Source organism: Oryzias latipes, chromosome 9 (assembly GCF_002234675.1).
Source record: "Oryzias latipes chromosome 9, ASM223467v1".
NCBI classification, from domain to species: Eukaryota; Metazoa; Chordata; class Actinopteri; order Beloniformes; family Adrianichthyidae; genus Oryzias; species Oryzias latipes.
The window spans coordinates 30,360,527-30,384,750 of record NC_019867.2 but is presented as its reverse complement, the minus strand read 5'-3'; the positions used below and the strand labels follow the sequence as shown (position 1 = coordinate 30,384,750).

General features: G+C 46.2%; 2 protein-coding genes across 2 annotated transcripts; one reads left to right on the top strand and one right to left on the bottom strand.

Annotated features, from left to right (window-relative positions):
* Positions 1-7,535: 7,535 nt before the first annotated feature.
* On the bottom strand, positions 7,536-21,077 carry top3b (DNA topoisomerase III beta). The gene is made up of 18 exons (XM_023958827.1): positions 20,906-21,077; positions 19,265-19,396; positions 19,055-19,161; positions 17,737-17,811; positions 17,460-17,656; positions 17,042-17,198; positions 15,571-15,684; positions 15,212-15,302; positions 14,917-15,071; positions 14,704-14,809; positions 12,825-12,971; positions 11,602-11,775; positions 11,361-11,489; positions 11,079-11,228; positions 10,713-10,813; positions 10,250-10,451; positions 9,400-9,587; positions 7,536-7,863 (listed from the first exon to the last, which is right to left on the bottom strand). Exons 1-18 carry the CDS (start codon positions 20,973-20,975, stop codon positions 7,582-7,584), a joined length of 2,577 nt encoding a protein of 858 aa, XP_023814595.1. The 5' UTR covers positions 20,976-21,077; the 3' UTR covers positions 7,536-7,581.
* A 1,988-nt stretch (positions 21,078-23,065) lies between these two features.
* il-17n (interleukin-17N) lies at positions 23,066-24,163 on the top strand. The gene is made up of 3 exons (NM_001204788.1): positions 23,066-23,108; positions 23,263-23,438; positions 23,901-24,163. The coding sequence occupies exons 1-3, from the start codon at positions 23,094-23,096 to the stop codon at positions 24,127-24,129; spliced, it is 420 nt and encodes a 139-aa protein (NP_001191717.1). The 5' UTR covers positions 23,066-23,093; the 3' UTR covers positions 24,130-24,163.
* The last annotated feature ends 61 nt before the right edge of the window (positions 24,164-24,224 follow it).

Genomic DNA, 24,224 nt, shown 5'->3' with positions numbered 1-24,224 from the left:
GCTACTGAACAGTTTTCCAGATTCTTGGATTTCTTCCAGATCATCAAGTTAATGAAATCTGTGTCCAAACAAACAAGTAAACTAGAATGAATGTCAAATCCATTCACATGATAGTTTCTAAAGTTCACCACTGTTGTGTTTTCAAAGGGAACATTCTCAGAACATTCCAGATGGTCACATGACTTTAAAGTCTGTCCACACATTGGACTGGAATGATGGACTGATCCGCTTTAATGACATCATGTGTGTCATCCGCTGTGATTGGTCGGTTTTACCTTATAGTCACATAAACCTACTGTGTCTCAATCCAGATGGTATTTTCCAATATCGATCAGATTAGATATTTTTCACTCTGCAACCGTTCTATAACGGTTTAGGTCGGTTTGATGAACAAAAATCAAATGTCATCATCCGATCAGCGATGTCCAGCGAGTACTACGCACCGTTTCTTATTGTGTTTCTTTTTACATTTGGTTTTCTGGAAATGTTTTTTATTTTGAATTATGTTTTGATTTCTAAAATCTAATTCTGCTTTTTTATTTTTATAAATTGTTATTACTTTCTTTAATATTGGTTGTGATCTTTAATATGACTCTGCTTGGAGGGAGTTGTTATTGGCACTTCAGGGCCACCGTAGCAACAGCTGATGGTGAATGAAAACCCAGAGACGCACGGCGGTGATGACGCTCTCCCAAAGCTGGGTACAGCAGAGGAGGAATGACACACACGGCGTTTCCGGTGGCCAAGAGGCTCAAAGCCCCGCCCACGCGTCAAATTAGGATCAGCAGAAAACAGGAAGTCTGAACTGAAATTGGAAACCGACTGAAGCAAAGACTGAGAGAAACGCAAAAAACTAAAGTTGAAAACTTTCATTAACAAATATTATTTTTCAAATGGTAACAGTTTAGGTTTATTTTTAAGTTTCAAATGTACTTTGTTTTTAAATTTTCAATACTTTTTTGTCCAAATTTTAAGTATTTCCTTCAAGTTTAAAATATGCACTCCCAAAATTAAAACCACTTTTATTTTCCTAATTCCTTTTTCAAATTTAGAGTTTTATTTTCTTAAAGCGAAACCTGATTTGCCTCCATGTTGTTCCTGAAAATCATGACTATTGTTACTTTGTTTCATTAATTCAATGATCCTCTATTGTCTCGTGATTTATTATTGAGATTTCCTGCATTAAGAAAAAGGAAACATTTGTGTGAAAAAAACGGTTTTAAATTTCTGATTTTTTAAATAAGAATTAAAGAAATACATGAATTAAACAGTGATACATTAATTAGTGTGAACATCTGGATTAGGTCAGGTATTGAAGGAACGCCGTTTTCCTGCAGTTATTTTAAGCAGTCAGAGCAGACGCCGTGCAGTCAGAGCAGACGCCGTGCAGTCAGAGCAGACGCCGTGCAGTCAGAGCAGACGCCGTGCAGTCAGAGCAGACGCCGTGCAGTCAGAGCAGACGCCGTGCTCATGTTTGTTTGTTTGTTTGTTTGTCCGTCTGCTCCTCTACAACAGCAGCGTCCCGCCTGCAGCAGCTCCGGGTCGACCAGAGAAACTGCACAACAACAACAACAACAGAGTCCAAACTGCAGCACCGACAGCCACAAGCATGTGTGGGGCAGGAAGGGGTGGGCGGGGGGAGGAGGAGGGGGGGCGCTGTTGGCCGATGCCCTTTTAAAATTGCACTGCTCACCTGATTTCACAGTAGCACAACAGAAAAAGGGCTCCAGACAACAACACACTGCTGCACGATTAACACATCGCCTCACAACAGCAGCCGTGAAACAGACAAACAGGCTTACGGCTGCTGCGGGGTGGGGGGTCACGCTGCCCGACCCGGGCCTGAAGACACAGACATGTCATAGATGCAGGCTGGGGGGGGGGGTGCACACACCACTTTACAATGTGAGCATTACAGTCATGTCTGTTCAGATCTGTTCCAGTCAACATTACACACACACACACACACACACACACACTTCCTGCAGGACAGGACAGGAAGGAGATGAGGGTACAGGAAGTGAGGGTGGAGGAAGTCAAAATGGGTGGGGGACACCAGCAGGGTGGAAGTAAAGGAAGCAAAAGTGTAGGAAGAGAGGATGTAGGAAGTGGGGGGGTAGTGGTGGTCTATGGTCCAGGGAGAGCCCCCTCCCTCTTTAGCTTCATGCTGCCTCATCTGATACCTTCTATTCCTGTCCCAGCAGCCCTGAAGCCCCTGAAGCCCCCCACTAGAGGAAGGCTGTGGATTCCACTGAGACGTTCACCTGAACCCAGCTGGTCCTGTTCTGGAACAGGAAGGACAAACCAGAACCCAGAACCCGACCCCTTGGTTCTGTGGATGTTCAGCATGATGAGGCCTCCCAGCGGATCTGAACCCTCCACCTCTGACCCGAACGGGCCTGCAGAACACCCGGACCTCCTGCAGTCCGGAGCCAGAGTCCGCCGTTGCTCCTGCCGCCCGGCGGACGGGCGCGTGCGTTTTTCACCCACCTGTCAATCACGGTTTTCTCAACGCACACGCACGCGCTTCCACTCTGGTAAAAACACGCGCGTGCGCTCCGCAGCTCAGCATGGTCTGAATGTCTGCGGCCAATCAGAACCGCGACATCCACGTGTGCGCGCGCTTTCGGGCCAGGAGGTTCTGTTGGTACCTGCAGGGCCGGTCCGAGGGAGGCACGCGCGGAGAAGCGCAAGCGCGTCCCACAGCGAGAAAGCCTCCCGCTCCGCAGTGTGCGCGTGCACGCACGATCCGGTCCAGTTCTCGTCCCCGGGAAAGACTCACGGTGCCCCCCCTCTTTAGAAGGTCCTCCGGTGGGTCGGTATTTTGCGGCCTCGCGGTTCTGGACTCCATCTTTGCTGGTTGACGTTCAGCTTCTGGAGCGCAGCCGCATCTGCATGCCGGCCTCTGATTGGCTGCTGGCCGCGGCCGCCTCCGCTCTCATTGGCTGCAGCCCCTCTCTCGCTCTCCCGGATTGGTCGCAAACCACAGTGACGTCACGGTGGACTTTAATTTAACAATGAACACAAATCCTGTTTTTCATTCACAAATCTGGCGCTGCCGTGCGCGCGCGCACCGAACCGAGCAGAGGGAGGAACCGAACCGCTTCAGAATCTGGACCGAGCGGGTCACGAGTGAAGCGGGAAATCCAGAAACGGTCGTGTTTTCGCCTGAGTTCTTCAGGGAGTTAGTAGCACGCGCGCTTCACTCTTTTTTGGGGGTGGGGGTGGGGGTGACGTCCTGCAGATGCTATGTAAGGCACGCGCGCTCATGTTGGTTCTGCCTGCTCTCCAGCTTGCTCCCAGTGTGGGGCCCCCAGGAAGCTCCATGCCCGTATATGGAGGCGAAGCTCAGATGAAAGGAGTTCCTCTGTGGGAATGATGCACGCGGATCCGCGCACGTGACTCACCAGATGGGTTGTAGGCCCTGTTCTGGTTCTGAGCTCTCTGCTTAATTCTCTAAATTTGAAGCAGTTTTAAGAGCTCACGTGCGCGTGGCTCTCTGACCTTGGAACCAATGCGTGAGCTCAGCCGGACACGTGCGTGCGGGAGGTGCGCGCTCGCACTTGGGCAGCCCCAACCAGACAACGTGATGCAAACCAGCTTTCGGCAGGTTTCAGTCCGGACCACCTGGAGATTGTTCTGGTTCTGGCTCCAGTTCTGGAGCTCAGGAGCTTCTGTCACGTGCGTGCTCACGGCGGAGGGGCACGCGCGTGCCATGAACAGGATGGAGACGCATGAAGAGAACGAAATTTAATTTAATGTATTTAAAATATATAATAATGCAAAGCTACTATCCCTATGGAAGACACTTGTGCTCCTCCTCATTTTTAAAAAATCAAACCACAAAAAGTGAAACTTAAACTACTGAGTTTAGTTGATATTTATCTTAATTTTTATTTTCAAAATAAATGTCCCCAATTAAAAAAAACCTTTAAATTACGTTTCTCGTATAGTTTAGTGATTTCTCTACATTTTATTAAAATTGTATCTTGACTCTTCGTCTTCTAAAAGCTATTTAACTTTTCTGTCAAAGTGAAATTTGCCAAGTTTGGTTTTATTTGTTTAAAGTCGTTTTGTGTTTAAGTTTTATTTTATTTAGTTTGTGTTTTTGCTTTTATGTGTGGGTACAAATCAAACCATAAAACAAGTAGAACAACGAATGAACAAAAATTAAAACATTAAAAACAAATTAATTGGTGATGTCTGCCTCACTGGAAATTAAACAAGACAAAAAAGAAACAAATAGAAATAACTTTATAAATTATAGTCAAATGTAAAAAAATAAAAACTACAGGGATTCATTTAATTAAAGGTTTTATTAGATGATTGCAATATTAGTTTGGATTAAGTTCTTACTTTTACTTTCTGTGAGGAATAAATTGATCAGGAACTATTGCTCATTTCCATGACAATCTGAAAGTTCTTAATAAAAAAGATTACATTTAAAAAAAGAAAAGAAAAGAAGAAAACAAATTGAGAATAAGGTCCAAAACAGAAAATGTTTCAAAATTATGAATGAACTGAATGGAGTTATTAGATTTATAATATATATATATATATATATATATATATATATATATATATATATATATATATATATATATATATATATATATATATAATATATATATAATAAAAATACTATTAAATCTGGGTTTTGTAAAGTTTTGTTTTTTAATTAGTGTTTTTTAAACATCGGTTCTGTTTGTAAAGTAATTTCTTTCCTCTTGTGACCAGTTAAAGGAAAACAGCTGATCGAAAAGCAAAGTCTTTTAAAAATGTTTTTCTTTAAAAATGCTTTGTTTTTCGAAGGCAAACCCTCCTGTTAGCAGATGTACTTTTTACCCCATTGACTATTTATTACATTTTAGATAAAAATTAATTATTATTTTTTGTATGATATGAACCTAAAATAAAAACTCAAATGCATTCTACATTTCAGAACCATTGAATGAATTTAAAACCTAGAAAATGCAAATAAATAAACGGGGAAAAAGTCCTAACATTGAATATCTTTACGTGAAAATCAGACTAGAACCTGAGACTTCTGGTCACTTCTCCATGATCGTTTGGATAAATTGATCAACCTGCTGCAGAACAGTGACGTTCACCAAATACAGACTTCATCTGCTGCAGGACAGACACTCCAGTCAGAGTTTGATGCTGGAAGAATTTCTGTTTGCTGGAATAAAATCTGACTAAAATGTGTGTTTTTCTGTTGGATTGGGATGGGGGGGACAGTGGATTAATGGGGGGGGGGGGGGGGGGGTCTGATCAGAAAAAGCTCCAGGTTTGTAGAAACTGCTGCTTTGGTTTGTTGAGGACTGACGTTCACTCGTGCAGAACCTGCTGGTCAGAAACCTTCATGTGGAACTGGAAGATCGGATTTTGGAAGCTCCAAACGGAAGACGGAGCCTTGATCCTCATCAGTCTGAGCTGTGGAAGCAGCAGTGAACGCTGTTGTTCCACGCCAGCGGTTTCCTGCTCCAAACATGTGACAACCAGGTTTGGACAGACCTCTTCTGGTTTATGATGCAAAAAAACCAGATGAACGGATGAGCCTCCCATGGAGCTTTTATCAGAATGGCCTCATATTGAGACCATTCTGTCCAGAACCAGTTCTGAAATATCAAAACAGACTTTTATTACATCTAGAATAGATTATGGCGATGGTCTTTGATCTGGTATTATTCCGGCATTCTCAGTTTCTTGGATATCCTCTTATATCCCTGTCCTGTTTTGTTCAGTTCGGTTACCTTTTCCCGTAGATCCTTTGACAGCTCTAAGTTTTCCTCACGACTCAGGATCCAGAAATATCAGTGCAGCACTGAAACTCCACGACCTTTTGTGCACACATGCATACAGGTAAACGAGTCACAGGTGAGGATTGTTACCTGTTGCTGCCATTCAAACCCTTTTGGATCAGATTGTGTGTGGATGTTTTCAGAACAAAGTCATTGGGTTATGTAAACTTTTGAATAGGGGCATTTGGGTAGTTTATGATTTACAAAGACTAAAGAGAACTTTTTGATAGTAAATGGCTTCACCGAACGACTAACTATGAGTGGAAAACAATTGTGTCATCTTCATATTCTATGAAAAATAAATAAATCTTAATTATGTATATATATATAATTACATTTTGTTTTCCTATGTATGTGTGTGTGTGACATTTTAACATTAATAAATGATTACTAAAATACTTTCAAGCATGTAAATCAGAGGTCATCTTATGTCGATACAACTCTAACCTCCACCTATAGGGGGCAGTCTGGTCCTATTTGTCCACCAGTCATTACATTTGACTTTACTGTATGGAAGCGATTCTGTGGCATAATTAAAAATAAAAGTCAAAAGCAGAAATGCTTTTTCATTTTCAAAATGAAGCTGCAATCCAACAAAATGCTTTTTCATTTTCTTCTTCAACACCGCTTATTCTGTCACTTAATTAAAATCAAAATGGTATCTGACATTTCATTTTCAAAAAGTTCTCTGGTAAATGTGTAGCAAACTTAATTTAGAAATGTCTAATTTGACAGTTAAAATGGATTAACAGAAATGCTTTTTCATTTTCAAAATGTAACTCCATCAAATGACTCAAAATTATAATGAAAAATTTAGTGGAAATAAATTTTGTATTAGTTTGATTCAGAAAAAAGTGTTGAAACCGCTGATCTAAACCAGGTTGTGTTCAAGGGTTCCTACTGTTTCTTAGAACTGGAGAGGTGATTCTTAAAGTTTGGGCTTAGCATCACACAGCTGCACCAATCAGTTTCATGTTTTAGTGGACCTATATGCCTCCCCTCCCCAATAAAGAATATTCTGGAGGAACCCCCACAGCCGTGTTTAAAAGGGGATTAAACAGTAAACTAGCAGAAGTCTGGACCTCCATGATCTTGTTTTATTGTTTACCTGATGCCCAAATTCCATTTTTTGTCACCTCCACAATACAGTCGAGTGAAATATTCTGCATGACTGTTCAGGCCTAAGAGCAGGAAGTCTATAAAAGGATTCATGTTAGAATGAAAAGACATTTCAACAAATGCCAATATAATATAACAGTGTTAAGGTGACAAAAGTGTTTATGTGCTGCTAAATGTTTCAATTGTATAAAGTGACGTTGCTTTGCAGATTTTCCATAGAATAGTGCGGTTTTCTGTTCAGAAACCGCTGCAGTGTCTTGTGTGTGTGTGTGTGTGTTGTGTGTGTGTGTGTGCGGCTCCAGGAATACAGGTGTTAGGTTTTTAGGTTAAGGGCCAAAATGCAGCAAGAAGCTCCTCCTCATCCTCCTGGTGCCTTCAGGGAACAGACAGACTTATAAGACTTTATTAGGGTTTTAAATACGTGTGTCTGCGCTGTTGTGTTCATCTTTTTGTCTGATTTTGTGTTTTATTGGTTAAATCAAAGGAGGGAGAAACTCTGCTGCTCTGGGCTAAACAAACACAGAAACAGATGTTTTTAAGTTTTTATTCTCCTTCACAACATCAGGTTGAGCTGTAAGCAGCGGTTACCCCCCCCCCCCCCCCCCTACTGTCCCATCATGCACTGTCCCTCTGGTCTTGCTGGACTCCGCCCCCCCCCTCATACAAAGTATGCTGCCAGGGCAGCCATTTTGTCTTTGGGCTTCTTAGGGTTTGGTCGCCGGCCGCGTCCGCGCCCCCGGCCCCCTCGCCTGGCGCCCCCGCCTCGGTGCGCCGTGCGCCTCATGGAGGCGTGTTTGAGCTCCACCGCGTCCTGGAAGAGCGGGTCGCAGAAGACGCAGCCGGTGTGCTGCGTGTCCCCCTCCGGCAGGGGGGTGCGGGCCTTGTTGAAGTCCACCATGACCAGCGAGGCGTCGCAGACCTCACAGCTGTCCTGAGAGACCTGTGAGGGTAACCGGATCAGAACCTCAGGGTCCACATTTTCACATCTCTGCAAGAATGTTAGCCATGAAGAAGAGAAGGTCGGTGAAAATGAGGGATGGCAGACGGGGTGAGGGGCCCCCAGAGTGTCGCAGCTGGGGCTGGCAGAAGAAGAGAGCAGGGAAGTGTCCTGGGCTTAAAGGGTCTATATCGCTTTTATTCAGAGGATAATATGAACATGTATCATAACCTTTGACACACAAAAGAATACCTATTTAATGAAATATTTGTTATTTTCGCAGCTATTTTCCAACCCAGAAGTAAGACGACTCGACCTCTGAGGCTCCGCCTTTCTCTTCATGCCTCAGCAGCGTTTCTACCACAAAAACAAACAAACATCTGAACTTTTGCAAAGATGGAAGTGCGTATTTTTTTTCTAAAACATAAAAAGCGTTTAGTCGATCAGCACTAGCTCCACTGAGAAAGTCGGCGTGTGTGTTAGCCTGGGGACGGAGCTGGCAGCTCAGACTCTTCCTGAAAGGGGCGGTTCTTCACTTCGTGACGTCACAATGTGAGGAACTGATCATCGCTCAGAGAGCAGGTTTTTAGAAATGCATCAATGGATCAAATTACCGCTTTAGGATTGTTTTTAGTGAGGAACTAACTCAAAAGTGCATTTTGATATCGTCATTGCATGATATAGGCCCTTTAATTTGCACAAAATAAATATCGAAGCAACATGGGAAAAAAAAGAATAAAAAGAGTGAAAAGAATGAAATTAGTGTTTTTAACACGTTCCTGTGGCTTTTTTCTGATGATGGACGACATAATTAAGACAATTAAAGTGAAAACTGCTTTTTTTTTTTACATTTTTCTTTTGTTTAAATCGCTGTGTATCAGGAGCAGACAAAAAAAAACGCAGTTTTATAAAGCTCGTAGTTTTTGTGTACAAACTGCAATCGGCTTCCTACTCTAAGCTCTCAACAACAGGGAGGGGAAGGGAGGGGGGGCGGGACCTTTCCAATGAACTACTGCTGCTCAGCAGAAACTAGGTCCTAGCAAACGACACAGGTATTTAGATTTTAGCTAAAAACTGCATCATCGTAAACAAAAAAACACCTGGAACGTTTAAAAACAGATCAAGAGACGATCGGAGCGGGTCGCTGCAGCAGAATCGTGTACCGGTACTTTTAAATCAATATGAGCCGGTAGGAATGGAGAGGGAAAGTTTAAAAAGCTTTAATCTTACAGAATCCACTCCTTTAAAGAAAAAAAAGAGGTTCAGAATCTGGAGTTCTGAGCAGCATCATGTGGTTCTGCAGTCATCTAGATCCTAGACCGGTTTAACGTCACGGACCGGCCCGTACGAGGCTGACGTGGACGTAAGGTTTCTTTTTTTTTTTAGCCTCCAGTCCCCCTTTGCCTTTGAGCCCGTCCTTCAGTCAGTCTGGTTCAGGAGCCGCTGCCTTCTGCACGTGTTTCAGAACCATCGTTCATGGGTCCAAATGTGTTGCCCGGTGTGCTCATGAGCAACACGGTTAAGGAAGACCGTCCTCACCTGCACCTTGTGAGCGTGCTCGAAGAGGTGCACGAGCACGTTGCACCTGTTGCAGGCCATCCTCCACTTTGGTCCAGAGGTGGGGTCCAGAACCAGAACTCCGGACTCACACTCCACACACTGACCGATGCCCAGAGCGCTCAGGGAGTGCTGGCAGGACGGGTGGGTGCACTCGTTGCAGCCCATACCTAAAAGAACAAAGGAAGACCCCCCCACACACACATCAGTCCACAGGTCCGAAGGCTGGGTGACCCGACGCTCTGCTGAGCTCAGAACACGGTGCAGAAACGTCTGGTACGCACACCTCCTACCACCAACAACCCATCTATCGTCACGGAAACCGAGCCCCCTCCCTCCGTGAGAACAAGAGGTAAATGTGAGACGGTCATGTGGAAAGTGCTTTAGCGGCATACGCGGTAAAAACAGCCAGGCTGCTGCTGCTGAAGGCCCGTTACCATGGAAACCTGTGGTTTCTGAGGGAGCTGAGCCTTTGGCTCTGCCTCTGACAAAAGACTTTTCCAACGCGGTAAAAGTACATGAGTGTCCGTCAAGAGGAGGAGGACCCACCTCTAAGAGATGGACGGATGAAGAACAAAAAACTATGAAACTCTGAGCTTTAATAGTTAGAGTTTGTTAAAGTCCCTCTCATCATCGTCTGATCTGTTGTCAAAGCGTTCCTAGAGCTTTTTTAACCACGAATATGCCGTTTTTAAAGAAATGGTTCTTTAGTGTGCCAAAGGTCCTATATGATCATATATATGGATATAGCTTAAAAAAGCATGATATAAGCCCTTCAGGTAAGAAGAACCTTAAATGAAGAACCACAAACTAAAGAAGGTAATCAGATTACCTTTTTTCATGTCTCTGAATGGCGGGTTGCTGAAGCAGTAGGGGCACAGGGGGTAGCTCTTCCCCCGCGCCCCTGAGGTCCACAGAACCAGCTCAAAGTCGTCCAGAGGGCAGCGCAGCTCCTTGTACAGCTTGATGGCGCCGTTTTGGGGAACGTTGTAGGTCTCGTCGCAGTGGGAGCAGTGGAGCCGGCTGGGCTTTGCCTGCAGGAGGAGCTCAGACGTTAGCTGGGATCTGGGTCAGAGTTAACAGAAACCCAAAGACCGGACCGGTTCTGAAACATCTGCTGCGGGCAGAGGGAGGGACAACGAGGGCACAGCTCAACTAATCCAGGAGGACAGTCCTGATCCCAGAATTCTGTTTCATGACCCACAGAGATGACAGGGTTCTGATCGGATGGACGGGTCACGTGACCTGTGAGCGCCCCCCTATGGACACATGAGCATGTGCAGCTCGCGGCTCACCTGGATGTACTTCATGAAGCGGTGGCACTTCCCGCAGCGGGACAGGGGCTTCCCCGTGGCAGCGATGGGGGAGAAGGAGACCTCCATCAGCTCGTCCATGCCTGCAGGAGCAACAGCCCGTCATCAGTCCAGTCCTCTGTTAGTCCAAACGATCAGAACCAGACTGTCCGGAATGAGTCTACGTACACCACATGGTTCTATCAGAACAAACACTCCGGTTCTTCTGCTTCTAATTGCATCTTCAAGAAATTTACTCAAAATATTGGTTTTGTTTTTGCATTCTGAGAACATTTTCTCTAAAATGAAATGAAGAACACCCCATCAGTGAGGAAGAGGAGAAGGGGGCGGGGCCTCCGCAGGACTCACTGCTGATGGAGTCCACAAAGTAGTGGAACTTCCTCTTGAAGATGTCCAGCGTGTGCTGCAGCACCTGCTGGAAGTTGGCCTTCCCTAGCGCGATGAGGCTGAGCTGCTTCTCCACGGCGGAGCGGATGGTGGGCAGCACCAGCTCTGCGTCTGTGGGGGGGGGGGGGGGGGGGGGGGGGGGTGCATGAGTGCGGATGAGCTGTGCTGAAGGACGCCTGTGCCGGTTGCCATGGCCACTGATGCAGCGGCGGCGCGGAGGTCACAGCTCAGACGTGCGCTCACCGATTTTGTAATATCCGTGCACGAGGACGACACCCAGGTTGGTGGGCTTGAGCCTGCGCCCCGTCTCCACGGTAACGTAGTTCCTCTGGCAGACGTTGTTGATGTGGACGGGGATGCTGGCGTCCGTCCCTGCAATACCAAGGACAGCCCATGTGAGTGCGCTGGGAAGAACTCGGGCGTCACGACTCTGCTCCGCAGAGCTCTGAGGCCCGGCCCGTTTCAGCGAGGCGGGTGTCGGTACCGATGCCGTGCTTCTCCATGAGCGTGATGAGCTCGGCCTCCGTCAAGTAGTCCGGGGGGCCGGTCTGCCTCTCCACCAGGCGGAGCTCGTCCACCGTGAAGGCGTCTCCGGGCTGGCAGGTCGGCAGCGCCTCCTCTAGCGGGACGCCCTGCCAGGGCATCAGGGCCGTGTAACCTGAAGGAGAGCACAGATCCAAGACCACGCCCACTTAGTCCACAGAACCAGAGCTGCTCAAATGCTCAGAGGGTTTTCCATCGCGTTTCCTCTCATGTTTGTGTGAACGCTGAGGAACCCCAGAATCTGAATTTCTTCTTTTTCAGGTTTCTTGGCTTCAAACTGTTTTCTCCTTCAGGAGATTCTTGTTTGGTGTGGTTGTCACGGTAACATGACAACGCGCCGCTTAGCCCGCTGAGTGGCGACGGACCTCGACTGCAGAAGCAAAGGAAAGCCAAATATATGCTGATGGTCACGATGGGTTAAATAAAGCATCAGTTCAGAGAGAAAGTTCACCTCTAACCGCTTGTTTATGTATGTCCAGATGATAAAGAAAACGTTTGTTTTAAAGAAGCCGGCGCAGTGATACAGAACATCAAAGCTATGTGACCAGAACTTCTTTTTTTAGGGGTGCGTTATCTCTGTGGACTATCACTTTATGTCCGCTTCCAGCAGCCAATCAGAATCATGAATTCACCCGGACCCTGGTATCACTGTGTAGAAACTATGAGAAAAATGCGTAAACGGCGTAATTCTCACCCGACCAAAAATTCTGAACAACTCCAAACCGGACATCTGCGCACATCGATGTATGAGGAATGCAAGCAGCACGTCAAGTACATCACGCATGATACACGAAAGACGGAAATTTGATACGTGAAAATGAGCAAAACATACGCAGTGACTAAATGAAGGGATATGACGTACAGTATGACCATATGAGGAATGTGGGCGTGGTTAACCAGAACGGTCTGTTGCCTAAGAACTGCAAAAATGTACTTTTGCTTAATTTTCTAAAAGTACGTAGATCTGCCGGTTATTCCTGAGCAACCCAAAAATAGAATGGTTGCTATGGAGATACAACCAACAGAAAAACTAACATTATGAAAAAAGTAGTGCTTTTTTTAAAAATTAATTTATCTTTCAAAAACAAAAAAGAAGCTTCTCTGCGTTTCTGAAGCTGCAGAGAACCGAGCTCTGTCACAAAGATCTGCTCCCTCTGAGCTCACCTGGAGAAATGGGCGTTTTCCCTCCACAGGAGAAGCGCTCCGTGCCGATGCTGAACTCTATGGTGGACTGCAGGTACCTGCAGTCCTGGCTGACGGTGGCGATGAAGTGCCGCGTGATGTACTCGTACAGCCGCCAGCCGTCACTTCCTGCAGAGCAGCACAGGACAATCCGGATGAGATCCTGAAGACCCAATATTGTTGCCCAAGTTCAGGATCACTGCTCGCAACCTTCGCACTGGTCAGAGCTGTGATTTTTAGTTATGCTGTGATTCATTATAGAAGTGGTTCGATTCCCTGCTAACCCAGTCAAATATCAAAGTTTCTTTGAGCAAAGCGGGGAACTGTGAAGCTCTTTCTCTATTCTGGTAAAGTTTCACTCTTGGTCGAGGTTGAATTTTTGAAATCCAGCCTCAAAGTGGGCGGGGCAAACCTCAGAGGACATCTTTCTGTGTGCAGCACCTCCATCTGCTCCCAACAACGGAGAAACTCAAGGCCGTGGTAGATGTGCGGAGTCCTGAACCAGACAGCGGGCGGCTCTGTTCTGCTGTTGTTTTCTGTTCTTTGGACTGTAAACAACAGATGGTTTTGTGATGTCCTCCTGTCCAGAACCGAACCAATCCCTTAAATCCAAGTTTTAGCGGTCGGAACCGCAGATTTGAAGCTTCAAATGAACTGCAGCATGCAATGGAAAAGCATGAATCCGTGTGCAGTGAGAGCCTGCAGGACAGAGCGGGTCTGATGAGTTACGGGGTGTTAGCGCCCCCCCAGCTAAGTGTGGATGTACCTGCTTGCATTAGCAAAGGCACGCCAAGACTACGCACACATGCATGCGTGTGGAGGTGCCACATTCACCTTGGGAGTGGGGTCATCTGGACCCCACCAGATAGCACAAGGGTTAACAGAAATGGGTTGTTCATCCGCTGATCAAAGGTTTTGGACCATAGAATTAAAAAAACCTCAGTACTGAGTAGCTCCGCCCATCTTGATGATCACCTAAAAAACTCATTGATGTGTTTCCATAAGGCTTTCTGCTAAGAGGTCCTTCATGAAGGACGTCCATCCAATTGGATTCAAACATGCAGCAGAGTGGGGTCCGCCGCGGTCAGGCGGGTGTTGTGACCCGCAGGAAAAAAAAACCCAGACCATGATGGCGCCTCCACTGTGCTGCATAGAAAACATTTCATGTCATGCCAGACAGAGGTCAGGACCGTCCGAGTTAGAGGACGTTCTTCCACTTTCAAACATCCCATGTTTGGCGTTCCCTAGTCAAGTGGCCTAGGCGTGGCCTTTGGCCTTTGTTTTAGAAGTCCTTCTCTCGCAGACGCCGTCTGATCGGTACAGTCAGCACCGTCTTCATTTGGGTCAAGAACCGTCCCGTGTCATGGCGAACAGCCTTTTGGATCCTCCCAGTAACATTTTTTGACCTTTTTTGTTCCATAACCATCAGGATCTTTTATAAAAGAAATTAAATTCCAGTTTTACAGCGTCCAACCTCAGCAGGGACGGCAGGATGTGAGAGGCGTTCCTTATGCCGCTCAACAATCCTACCACGATTACTTTGGAGAAAACAACATTGAATGTAGATTTTGGGGCAAAGTCTGGCTTTTAAAGGACGTGGTCCTTAACTTTAGATCAGTTTCTTTCTTTAAAATTGTTATTTTTAATAAACTGGCAGCCAAAAATATGAGTTCTCTTGTCCTTCTTTCTTCTTTTTGCATTTTGAAATTCTTTTTAGAACCTTGTGATAAATTCTTGCATTTTCCTAAGATGTCAGAAGTGACAGGCTTTCTCAGAACCTGGGGGGGGGGGGGGGGGGGGGGTCTTCTTTTCTTGCATCAGTGATTCGTTTTAAATCCCTCCCCCGTCCCCACCGACTCACCCAGCTCTCCCTCTGAGGCTGCACGCATGGGGGTGATGGGGGGGTGGTCCCCGACGTCATTTCCTTTCCTGGGTCGGTTCAGTCCAGCCGACAGCAAGGCTTTAACCTGATGAACGATAGCGGGGGGGGGGGTCACTGAGCTGCAGCCTCAGAAGAGGTGCTTACAGGTCAAAGCACAGGAGTTTTTGAGCCCCCACCCCCACTGCAGCTCACCTCCTCGGCCCACATGGGGCTGTTGGCCTGCTGCCTCAGGGTTCCCTTCAGGTCAAAGTTCTCGGGGTACTGGGTGGTCTCTGTGCGGGGGTAGCTGATGTAGCCCTGGGTGTACAGGCGCTCTGCAATCTGCATGGTGTGCTGGGGGCCCATTCCTGCGACAGAACCACAAGGTTCATACGAGTCATAGGACAAGTCATGCTAGTCACATGACTCCAAGAACGAGTCATGGCAGTCATGCTAGTCATGCTAGTTATTGTTATTCGTGGTCATCAATGGATGAGGAGAGGATCACCTAAAGCAGAGCTGGCCACTCGGAGCATCTCCACGGTGTTCAGGGCCTGAGGTCTCTGCTTGGTCTTCTCCTTCTGACTCACCGCCTCCACCTGCATCCAAAACACAGGACATCCGGTTCAGAACCAGGTTCTCCATCAGCAAGTTCTGAACCGGGTCCTTATGGGTCCACTAAAATAAAACCCGGCATCACTCCTAGTGTTTGGTGTTTCTAAAGTTGGGTTGTGTGTGTTTTGGTCCATCATCAGAGACCATTTCATCATCTCACTACTGTGTAGCTGTGAGTCTAGGAGTGTGTGTTGAGCCTCAGGTGGGTTGTACCGGGTCACAGAGACCCAGCACTGCTCATGATCTTCCTACCTTGGCTTCTTTAGACATCTTGGCCAGGTTGACGAACATCTGTCCCACCTCCCGGTCAAACACCCTCACCCTGCTCCAGTCCAGGGTCAGCGGGCCGTCCTTCCCCTTGAACACCTGAGCAGAACCCAGCAGGTCAGAGCTGCTGTTTGGACATAAGACCTTCTCAAATGTCCCGCTGGGTTGGGGAGAATTCAGGCTGCAGAGTTCTGCATCAACCAAGACCAGAAGCTTGAACCAAACCCAACATGACCTCAGACTGTAACTGTGCGCTTATCAGGAGGCAGAATCACAGCTCCAACTGGAATTAACAAATGCCACGAGAACTATCTGAATTCAGAGAAACTGGGATGTTTGGAAGATTCCTCAACATAAAAATATACCAGATCAATCACAGCTAAAACATAATAATATGAATTTGAGCGAGATTAGGATCATTTTTCAGTAAGAGCTAAAAATGATTTCAAACCTGATTCCAGGTTTACTTAACAGCAAATACATATTTTTATTTAAAAAGTCATCAGTTTTACTTATCATCAAAATATGTCAGCTTTAAAAAAATAAAAATAAAAATCTTTGCTTTAAAGATAAAAGATGACCAGAACAGTTTGGAGGGTTTCATTGCAGACTGAGACTGACTTCCATTCAGCTCCAGGGGGAGGAGTCAGACGCTTCCAGAGGATCGAACGCTGCTCAGTCCCGGTCATTGACTGTATATGAGAGAACTGAACAGCTGAGTGTGACGTCACCCACAGGAAATGACTCACGTCTGGCTCCAAGCAAATGAAGTCGCCGTGTTGGGACCAGAGATAGTCAGTAAGCAGTGATTGGTCCGAGTCGGTCTACACTGGAAGACTGCACCCCTACCACTGCTCAGGAGAATCCGTCAATCAAATGCTTCAAATGTCTGACGTCAGATCACATGCTTTTATTCAGGCATCTGATTGGTCAGATTGAATAACTTGCACTACAGAAAAAAATATCATGAAAAAAATGAAGATTATCAAGAAGATGTTAAAAAAAACAGATATCAGACCTAGAATGGTTCTTCTGATCAAGAGAACGACTGAGTAGCAGCTGTTTATTTCTCTATAGAAGTCTACGGGATTTTGCCTGTTTGGAACGCCAGGGGGGAGGAGCCACTCAGTCCAGTTCTCTTATACAGTCAGTGATCCTGGACAGCAGTCAGAACCAAGCACAAACTCAATCATCAATTTAAAACTTTATTTATAAAACACATAAAAACACATTCAGGGTAGCAAAAGAGGAACAAACAATAACACAAATTAAGAACTATTTATTTATTAATGTGTAACCACATTAACTCTGCAGACTCTAGTCTTTCTGAATTTATATGTCTAGTCAGTATTTATTTTAGAATTGTTTGTGAGTATTTTATATAGTTTGTTATAAAGAATGCACTTTGAATTTCGTTACGTCACCATAAAGATTCCCTCTTTGAAAGGACGGGTACCTTTGCCTGCAGGATCCAGTAGGTCTCCGGTTTGAAGGACTGGATCTTGTCGTGACGCTCCACGCAGAAGCCCAGAGTTGGAGTCTGACAGGGCCCGAAGGAGATCAGGGAGGAGTCCAGGTTTCCGTACTTACCCTGGAAGTATTTGGTCTGGAAGCTGAGGAGGAGACAGAAAACGGGAGGAGGAGGTGATGCTCAGGGAGGATGGACAGAACCGGGAGGAGCTGCTGACACACAGCTCCAGCTGTTGCCTAACAAATACGGACTCTTCTGATAAAGGGAGTAATATTAGCTGTGAGTCTGTGACCATTCCTGCAGGGCATCACAAATGTCAGGAAATCTGCTCATCCTGAGTCAAACATCCTTTCTTAAATTCATCTTCAGTCCATTTAGGGTGGAGGAGGGCGCAGCGGCGTACCGGGTGAAGGCGCAGCCGATGCGCAGGTCCAGCTCCTGGCGAGCGTCCACAGACAGAGCTTCGTTCTTGTTGGGCTCTCCAAGGCGGTTCATGGCGTTCCAGATGTCCGTGTCCGTGATGGAGCTGAACTTGGCTCGGAAAACCGTCTGCTCCCTGACTCCGCCTTTGTTCATCACGGGCTGGACGGCGTCCAGGACCTGTGGGACGCAACCGATGTTGATTTAACTGATTTAAGGCCATGGGAATCAGCAGATGATGGCTGCTGCTCCAGGGTTACCTCGAAACAGATGTTCTCTCCTTCTTTGTCACAGTCCAGCCACAGCACCACGAAGTCGCAGCCTCTGGCCTCCACCTGCACACACCCACAGCCTGCAGCCAGACACAGCTGGACACCTCCCACTGCCCTCTAGGGTTGTGCCGATGGACGATATCATCGTCCATCGTGATGGGTGACTGACATCCCGATGGAGAGACCACCATCGTGATGCCACGCCCCCGCCACGTTGCGTGTCGACACCATAAGCCGCGGTTACATGTACAAAATATCTTGATGGGATCAATGGTCAGATTAGAATCCAACCGTGTAGATGGGCCCAGAAAAATGTTTTCAGAATATAAAAACGTTCACTAAGGTCACACTTTCCGTCGGAATAAATCATTCGCACATGCGCAGTAGGGTTTGAAAAACGGAAGGATATAAACTCCGCCGAGCGGCTTTTTTTTTTCAAACTTTATTGTATGTAACAATTCAATACAAAACATTGTTAAACAGCGCCGAGCGGCTATATACATTGACATGTCAGCTCGGTAATATACGAGACGATCTTCTAAACCTGCTTTTAATAATGTTACGGTTATTATGAAACACCTGTTCGCTCATCATTTTAATTTTAATCCGTGTGGTCAGTGCTTTTTCTGAACGAAACCAGGATTAGCAGTATGCTAACACGGGCTAACAACATTAGCTTTGGGTGGTGCTGCTTGCTGGCTGCACGTAAACATGTAAGAATAACATCAGACTTTATTTAGTCGGGACACGACTGGAAACACAAATCCGCGTGATTTTTTGAATGTTTTCTAAGGACTGAGCGACATTTCTGCTTTGAAGCTCAAACCGCTGTGTTTCTGCTGACGATCCGAGCTGTGCTCAGACACGCACTTAGACCCGGTTCTGAGTTCGGTTGCTTGTACCCCTAGAGCTGCGGGACGGATCGCAGTCTTAAATCTCCCACACATACCGCTCATGTACCCCCCCCCCCCCTTCCCATCAAACACAAAGCTGTAAGTCCGCACTCCCCCGGAAGTGCGGGAGCGGACTACTTCTTTTCTATTTTGTTTGTTACTTTTTTGTTAAAGTCACTTCCCTCAGTTTATACTGGATCATCGCGGATTAGTCATTAGTTGGGAAATAAAATGAAAAAAGCAAAAAAACGAATAGCAGTTATATAAGAACGAAAAATGTAAAAATACCCCCCCCCCCCCCCCCCCCCCCCGACGATGTCATCGTCCATCCCGATGGTTGACAGCAAACATCGTCAACGGCCAATTTAAGGGACATCGCCCAACCCTACTGCCCTCCCACTTGGCTGACCCACCTGAAGGAACTTGACCATGCTGAGTTTGGGGTTGGCCTCCTTCTTCTCCGTTGGAGCTTTGCTGAAGAGCTCTGCAGGGTCCACTTTGTCCCAGTTGTTGTATTTCCCTGCAGAAAGAGGAGGAAGAAATGAGGAGAACCGTCCCAGAGCGGACATTCCCATCCGCCAAGGACCACCGTCCCCAAAAGTGGAGATTCTGAGTGGACCCACCGATGAAGTCCAGGCTCATGACGTGTCCACACACCGAGGTCATCTTGAAGCGAACGCTTTGGCCCTGGAAGGTGCCGGTGTACTCGTGCACTGAGCACGCTCCGTTCAGGCCTTTACGGCTCGTACAGCTGCCTGGGGAGAGCGAAAGCGGAGGTGAGTGTCAGCGTCCGGACAGACGAGCCTGCAGTTCCTCTGCAGAACCACAGGGTTCTCTCAAGAACTAACTCTGGATCTCCTTTGTGGGTCTGAAAACAACCGTCAACAAGAAACTAAAGATTCCGATTTCTGCAGACAATATAGTTCTGGTCCACATTCAAAGGTCTGACAGTCACAACAAGAAAACAACACAACAATGAGACGACAACAAGACAAAAATGAGACAACAATGAGACTTTAACGAGACGAAAACAGGACAACAACGAGATGACAATGAGACAACAATAAGACAACAAGACAAAAACAAGACAAGATGACAATAAGACAAAAATGAAAAAAAAAACAAAGAGACAACAATGAGACTATAACAAGACTATAATGAGACAAAAACAACACAACGAAACGACAATAAGACAAAAATGAGACAACAATGAGACTATAGCAAGACAACAATGAGATGACAACAAGAGGACAACAAGATATTTACAAAATGACCTTGAGACAACAATAAGACGACGAGACAAAAACAAGACAACAGGATGACAGTGAGACGACTATGAGACATGACAAGAAAGTAATGAAATATGACAAAAAGGAAACAATAAGAAAATGAGACAACAGTTAGACAACAACGAGGCAATAATGAGACAATGATGAGACGACTATGAAACAACAATGAGAGGACAACAAAACGAAAACAAGAAAACAATGAGACAACATTAAGACAAGAAAGAGACAACAATGAGACATGACAACAAGAAAATGAGACATGACAAAGACAACAACGAGGCTAGATAACAAGACAACAATGAGACACGACAACAATGCCTCACAACAATGATGCACATAAAAACCAGACAGGAGACATAATGAGACCCAACAGGAGACAACGAGGGTCAAAGGTCTGAGCACAAACACTAAAGCTTGTAACTATAGTGAAGGAGAACTGATAGATTCACGTTTCAATGTTCAATCTGCCCAGACTCTTTTTAGACTGTAACGTAGAAAAACAGAACATTTGTGATCCTCTGCATCTCTATGTTTTTGTGTAGATGAGAGGAACTCATGAGGAATGGCGATGTCACAGAGAGCAGAGGTGGAGAAGGTGGAGGACTTGAAGATGTGTGGGATGGAGAGGAGGAGGACATGAGGGAGGAAGGTGAGAGTGAGGAAGATGAAGTGGAGATGCTTAGGTGAGGCAGATGACTTGCTGCCCTAAGAAAACTATCTTAAAGATGAAGAAAACTGTCTCGGGGATTTGAAACTAAGATTTTCCAGATTTGTTCGAACACCGTTTCCATGACAACTGTCTCCTCCTGAATGATAGCCACTGCCCTGTTGGATCCTCACAGTGTTCCTGTTACTGAAAGATTCTTTCATAAAAAATGAAACAAAACAAAACCAAAAAAAACCCCACAAAAATATACTTTTTCTAAACTAAAGATGACCCCCCCAACCCCCAACCCGCCTCCGAACCGGACCAACCTTTGGACAAGATTCTGGCGATGGACTGCGCCAGAGACGGCTTCTCCGCCACCATCAGGACGGTCCTCATGCTGCACGGCGCGGTCCGGTTCCGCTCTGCAGCAGAACTCTGAAGCCGCTCCACGGACAGGTTTGTTCTCTGTCCCGGTAAAAAACAAACTTTTCACTTCCGGGGTCATCTGGTGCTTTTGCGGCTCGCCCGCTGCGCCCCCGTGTGGAGAGGAGAGGAACAGCAGCGCGCTGGTGGAGCTGCGGTCAGCCGCTGATCGGCGGCGGGGATCGTTGTTGTGGCATTTTTCTCAACTAAGAAATACGAGATTAAAATGGCATTTCTCCGTATTTATTTTGTTTATTTTATTTTTCAAACAAGAACCAAAAAAACAACAACAATGCAAGATATTCCACAAACAATCAGGTCAGAAGTATGAAGAATGTTCAAAGTTCTATGTGGGAACATTTTGAAAACAGATCAAAAGATGAACGGAGTTTAAGATCTGTGACACTTTTCTTCAACTGCAACAGATTGCATTAAAGTAGGCATGTCCAAAGTCCGGCTGTGGGTCTGAGGATTCCCTTCCAAAAAATGAATAACATGTGGCTCCAGCACTTTCTAAAAACGGTGTATTACTTCTTGATTGTGATGGGAAAACTTGTGTTTTAAGCCGTTGTAAACCTGCAGTAGCACCGTCTCCTGACCCTTCTGTGACCCTTTCAAGCTCATTTCCAAAATGTCAAAAGTGTCAATAAAAAAGGGAAAGTCGGCCTCCATGTAAATGATCAGAGGAACAGTTTTACATCGTTTTGGTAAAAACACATTTAGATGTATTTGTGTTCCACTTGAGGAAATGAGAAGTGCGCCACAGCAATGTTCACTTGCATGTAAAGTTGATGAAACAGTCCAAAGAATGTTGGCTCCCACACATTTTTCTGACAACCTCTCAGTGTCTCAGTGTCCATAGCAGCTACATCTCAACTGGCATTTAAAAAAATGCTTTCAAATGTAATTTTATAGTGATTAGTTGAATCTATAAAGGTGAGGTCCTCCTCCTGCCATCACTCTTTCTTCTTTGGAAGATTTCCACCATCAGCCACATCGCCTCATAGACATTGGACACTTTATTGTTGAATTTGTAATCTGTATTTTGTGTTGTTTTCATTATTATCCTTTTTTTATGGTAACAAGTCAAGTTTTCCATTGTGGGATCGATTCAAGTTCTATTCTATTCTAAATAAAATGAGATACTTTACTGAAAAGGGATTAAAGAGGAAAAATATGATTTATCTCAGAGCATTTTTCTGTTTCTTTGAGAAGTAATTTTCTGTTTTTTAATTCAACTCGCTGTAAAAAAAATAAAAAAAATCTCAATTTACTTTAATGCGAGTTGACCCTAAAATGTTCACGATTTTCTTTTTACCCGGATGTTTTCATTTATCTAAATGAAAACAAAACCACCGAATGTTCAAGTCAAACAGATTCTTACTTTGAAACTTTAAAATATTCTTTTAATGACAAAAAAAAGGCGTAAAATGAATGTTAATCCCAAAGACAAACAGAGAAAACCCAAAGCTCCACCCTCGATCCTGTTTTTCAAAGCAACTGCACGGAGGATGAATCCAAATGGACAGTCTAAGAATGGAAAAACAGTGCCCTGGTGCTATCTTGTGGGTCCAGATGACCCAACTCCCAATGTTAACGTGCCTCGGAGGCACGTTAACATTGGGAGTTGGGTCATCTGGACCCACAAGATAGCACAAGGGTTCTAACCACATCTACAGATTGTATATCCTCTGTAATAAATGGCGGCATAATTTTAGCCATCATAGGAGCCTGTGGCTTCGTTGGTTCTGCAGAAGCGGGTCAACACAGAAAACCCAAAGCCTTTGGTTCAGACCCGAGCATCTGACTCAGCCCCCCTCCCTCCATCGTTCTAATTCAAATGAGGCTGCTCTGTCAAGGCTGCATGTTAATGACGGGAACATCACGACCATGTTGACGTCAACCACAACCTTCGGCACACAAACCGGACCCCGCGCCAGAACCAAGAGCCCCCCAGCAGCAGGACATATAAAAGAGCGGCGGGTCCGGAAACCAGTCCAGTCCGACTTCAGAGAACGCCGGAGAGCAGAGCAGCAGGCGAGGGGGGAAAAAAAAGCTCCACAGCACCAGAACCGCTTCAGAACTTCAGCTATGGAACAGCTCCAGGTAAGGAACCGGCCCCTCATCATCTTCAGAACTTCCGTCTCAGCAGCTTTCAAAGCAACCGTCTGCTCACAAAGCTGCTGAAGCTGAAGAGGAGACATGAGGATGAAGATGAGGAGCTGTCTGACACAGCTCACCGTCCCGCTCCTGTCTGCAGCTGCTGCAGGTCCTGCTGCTGTGCCTGCTGGGCCTGCAGCGCGGCGCCGCCACGCCCCTGAGCACGCAGTGCGTGGAAGAGTCCTTCTGCACCTTCAACCTGCAGGACGTCCACGGACAGCTGGTCAACCTGCCCAGCCACGTGAACGAGCGCAGCATCCCCACCTGGAGCTACGTGTGAGTCTGAAACGTCCTCCAGCTGTTTGCAGCTGCTCACTCACACGCTCTGGATCCTCAGCACTCACCTGAAGCCGCATCCCACAGCTGAAACCAGATCGCTCACCTGTCAGGCTCCCTCGCTCAGACACCTGTAGAGTGAGCTGCTTAGCCACTCCCCTGACCAGGAAGCAGGTTTTTTTTTTAGTTAGGAAACCAGACAGCGACCTGGTTAGTTAGGAGTGTTTCTTCGGTAACGAGCAATCTGCAGACGGTTCAGGATGCTGAAGAGGTGTGTCTCATCACTTTAAAGCTCATCTCTGATTGGCTCTTTCATGACTCAACATCATCTCAGAAAGCTGGAGGTCCGTTTTAAAGCTTCAGGTGACCTTAGGGTTAGTCTAAGGGATTTTGCAGATACTCCCTGTTTGGAACGTCCAGTTCTCCTGTACATTCAGCGGTTCTTGCTCTGATCTCTGGCAGGGAGAACATCGACCTGAACCGCGTCCCTCAGGTGATCCACGAGGCCAGCTGCCACAGCAGCCACGCCTGCCCGGGTCTGGACAGCGGCTACAGCCTGGAGACCGTCCCGGTGTCGCTGAGGATGCCGGTCCTGAAGAAGAACCCCGCCTGCTTCTCCACCACCGGCTACTCCGTGGACTATGAGCTCATTACAGTGGCGTGTCTGTGCGTCATCTCCAGGCACAACTGAGCCGGACCGGACCAGAACTGCACACAAGTTCTGATCCACGGACCTTCCTCTCAATGGGTTTCAGTTTCTGTTCCAATCATTAAAGACAACATCCT

What these genes read in the sequence shown, in the direction of transcription:
- top3b (XM_023958827.1), bottom strand. Translation starts at nt 20,975, where the DNA reads ATGAGGACCGTCCTGATGGTGGCGGAGAAGCCGTCTCTGGCGCAGTCC. An exon ending in AGTGGCCAGCTCTGCTTTAG is followed by an intron (nt 15,072 to 15,211) that starts GTGATCCTCTCC and finishes GTTCTGTCGCAG; the next exon opens with GAATGGGCCCCCAGCACACC. An exon ending in AGCCTCAGAGGGAGAGCTGG is followed by an intron (nt 12,972 to 14,703) that starts GTGAGTCGGTGG and finishes GCTGCTCTGCAG; the next exon opens with GAAGTGACGGCTGGCGGCTG.
- il-17n (NM_001204788.1), top strand. An exon ending in ATCCCCACCTGGAGCTACGT is followed by an intron (nt 23,439 to 23,900) that starts GTGAGTCTGAAA and finishes GATCTCTGGCAG; the next exon opens with GGAGAACATCGACCTGAACC.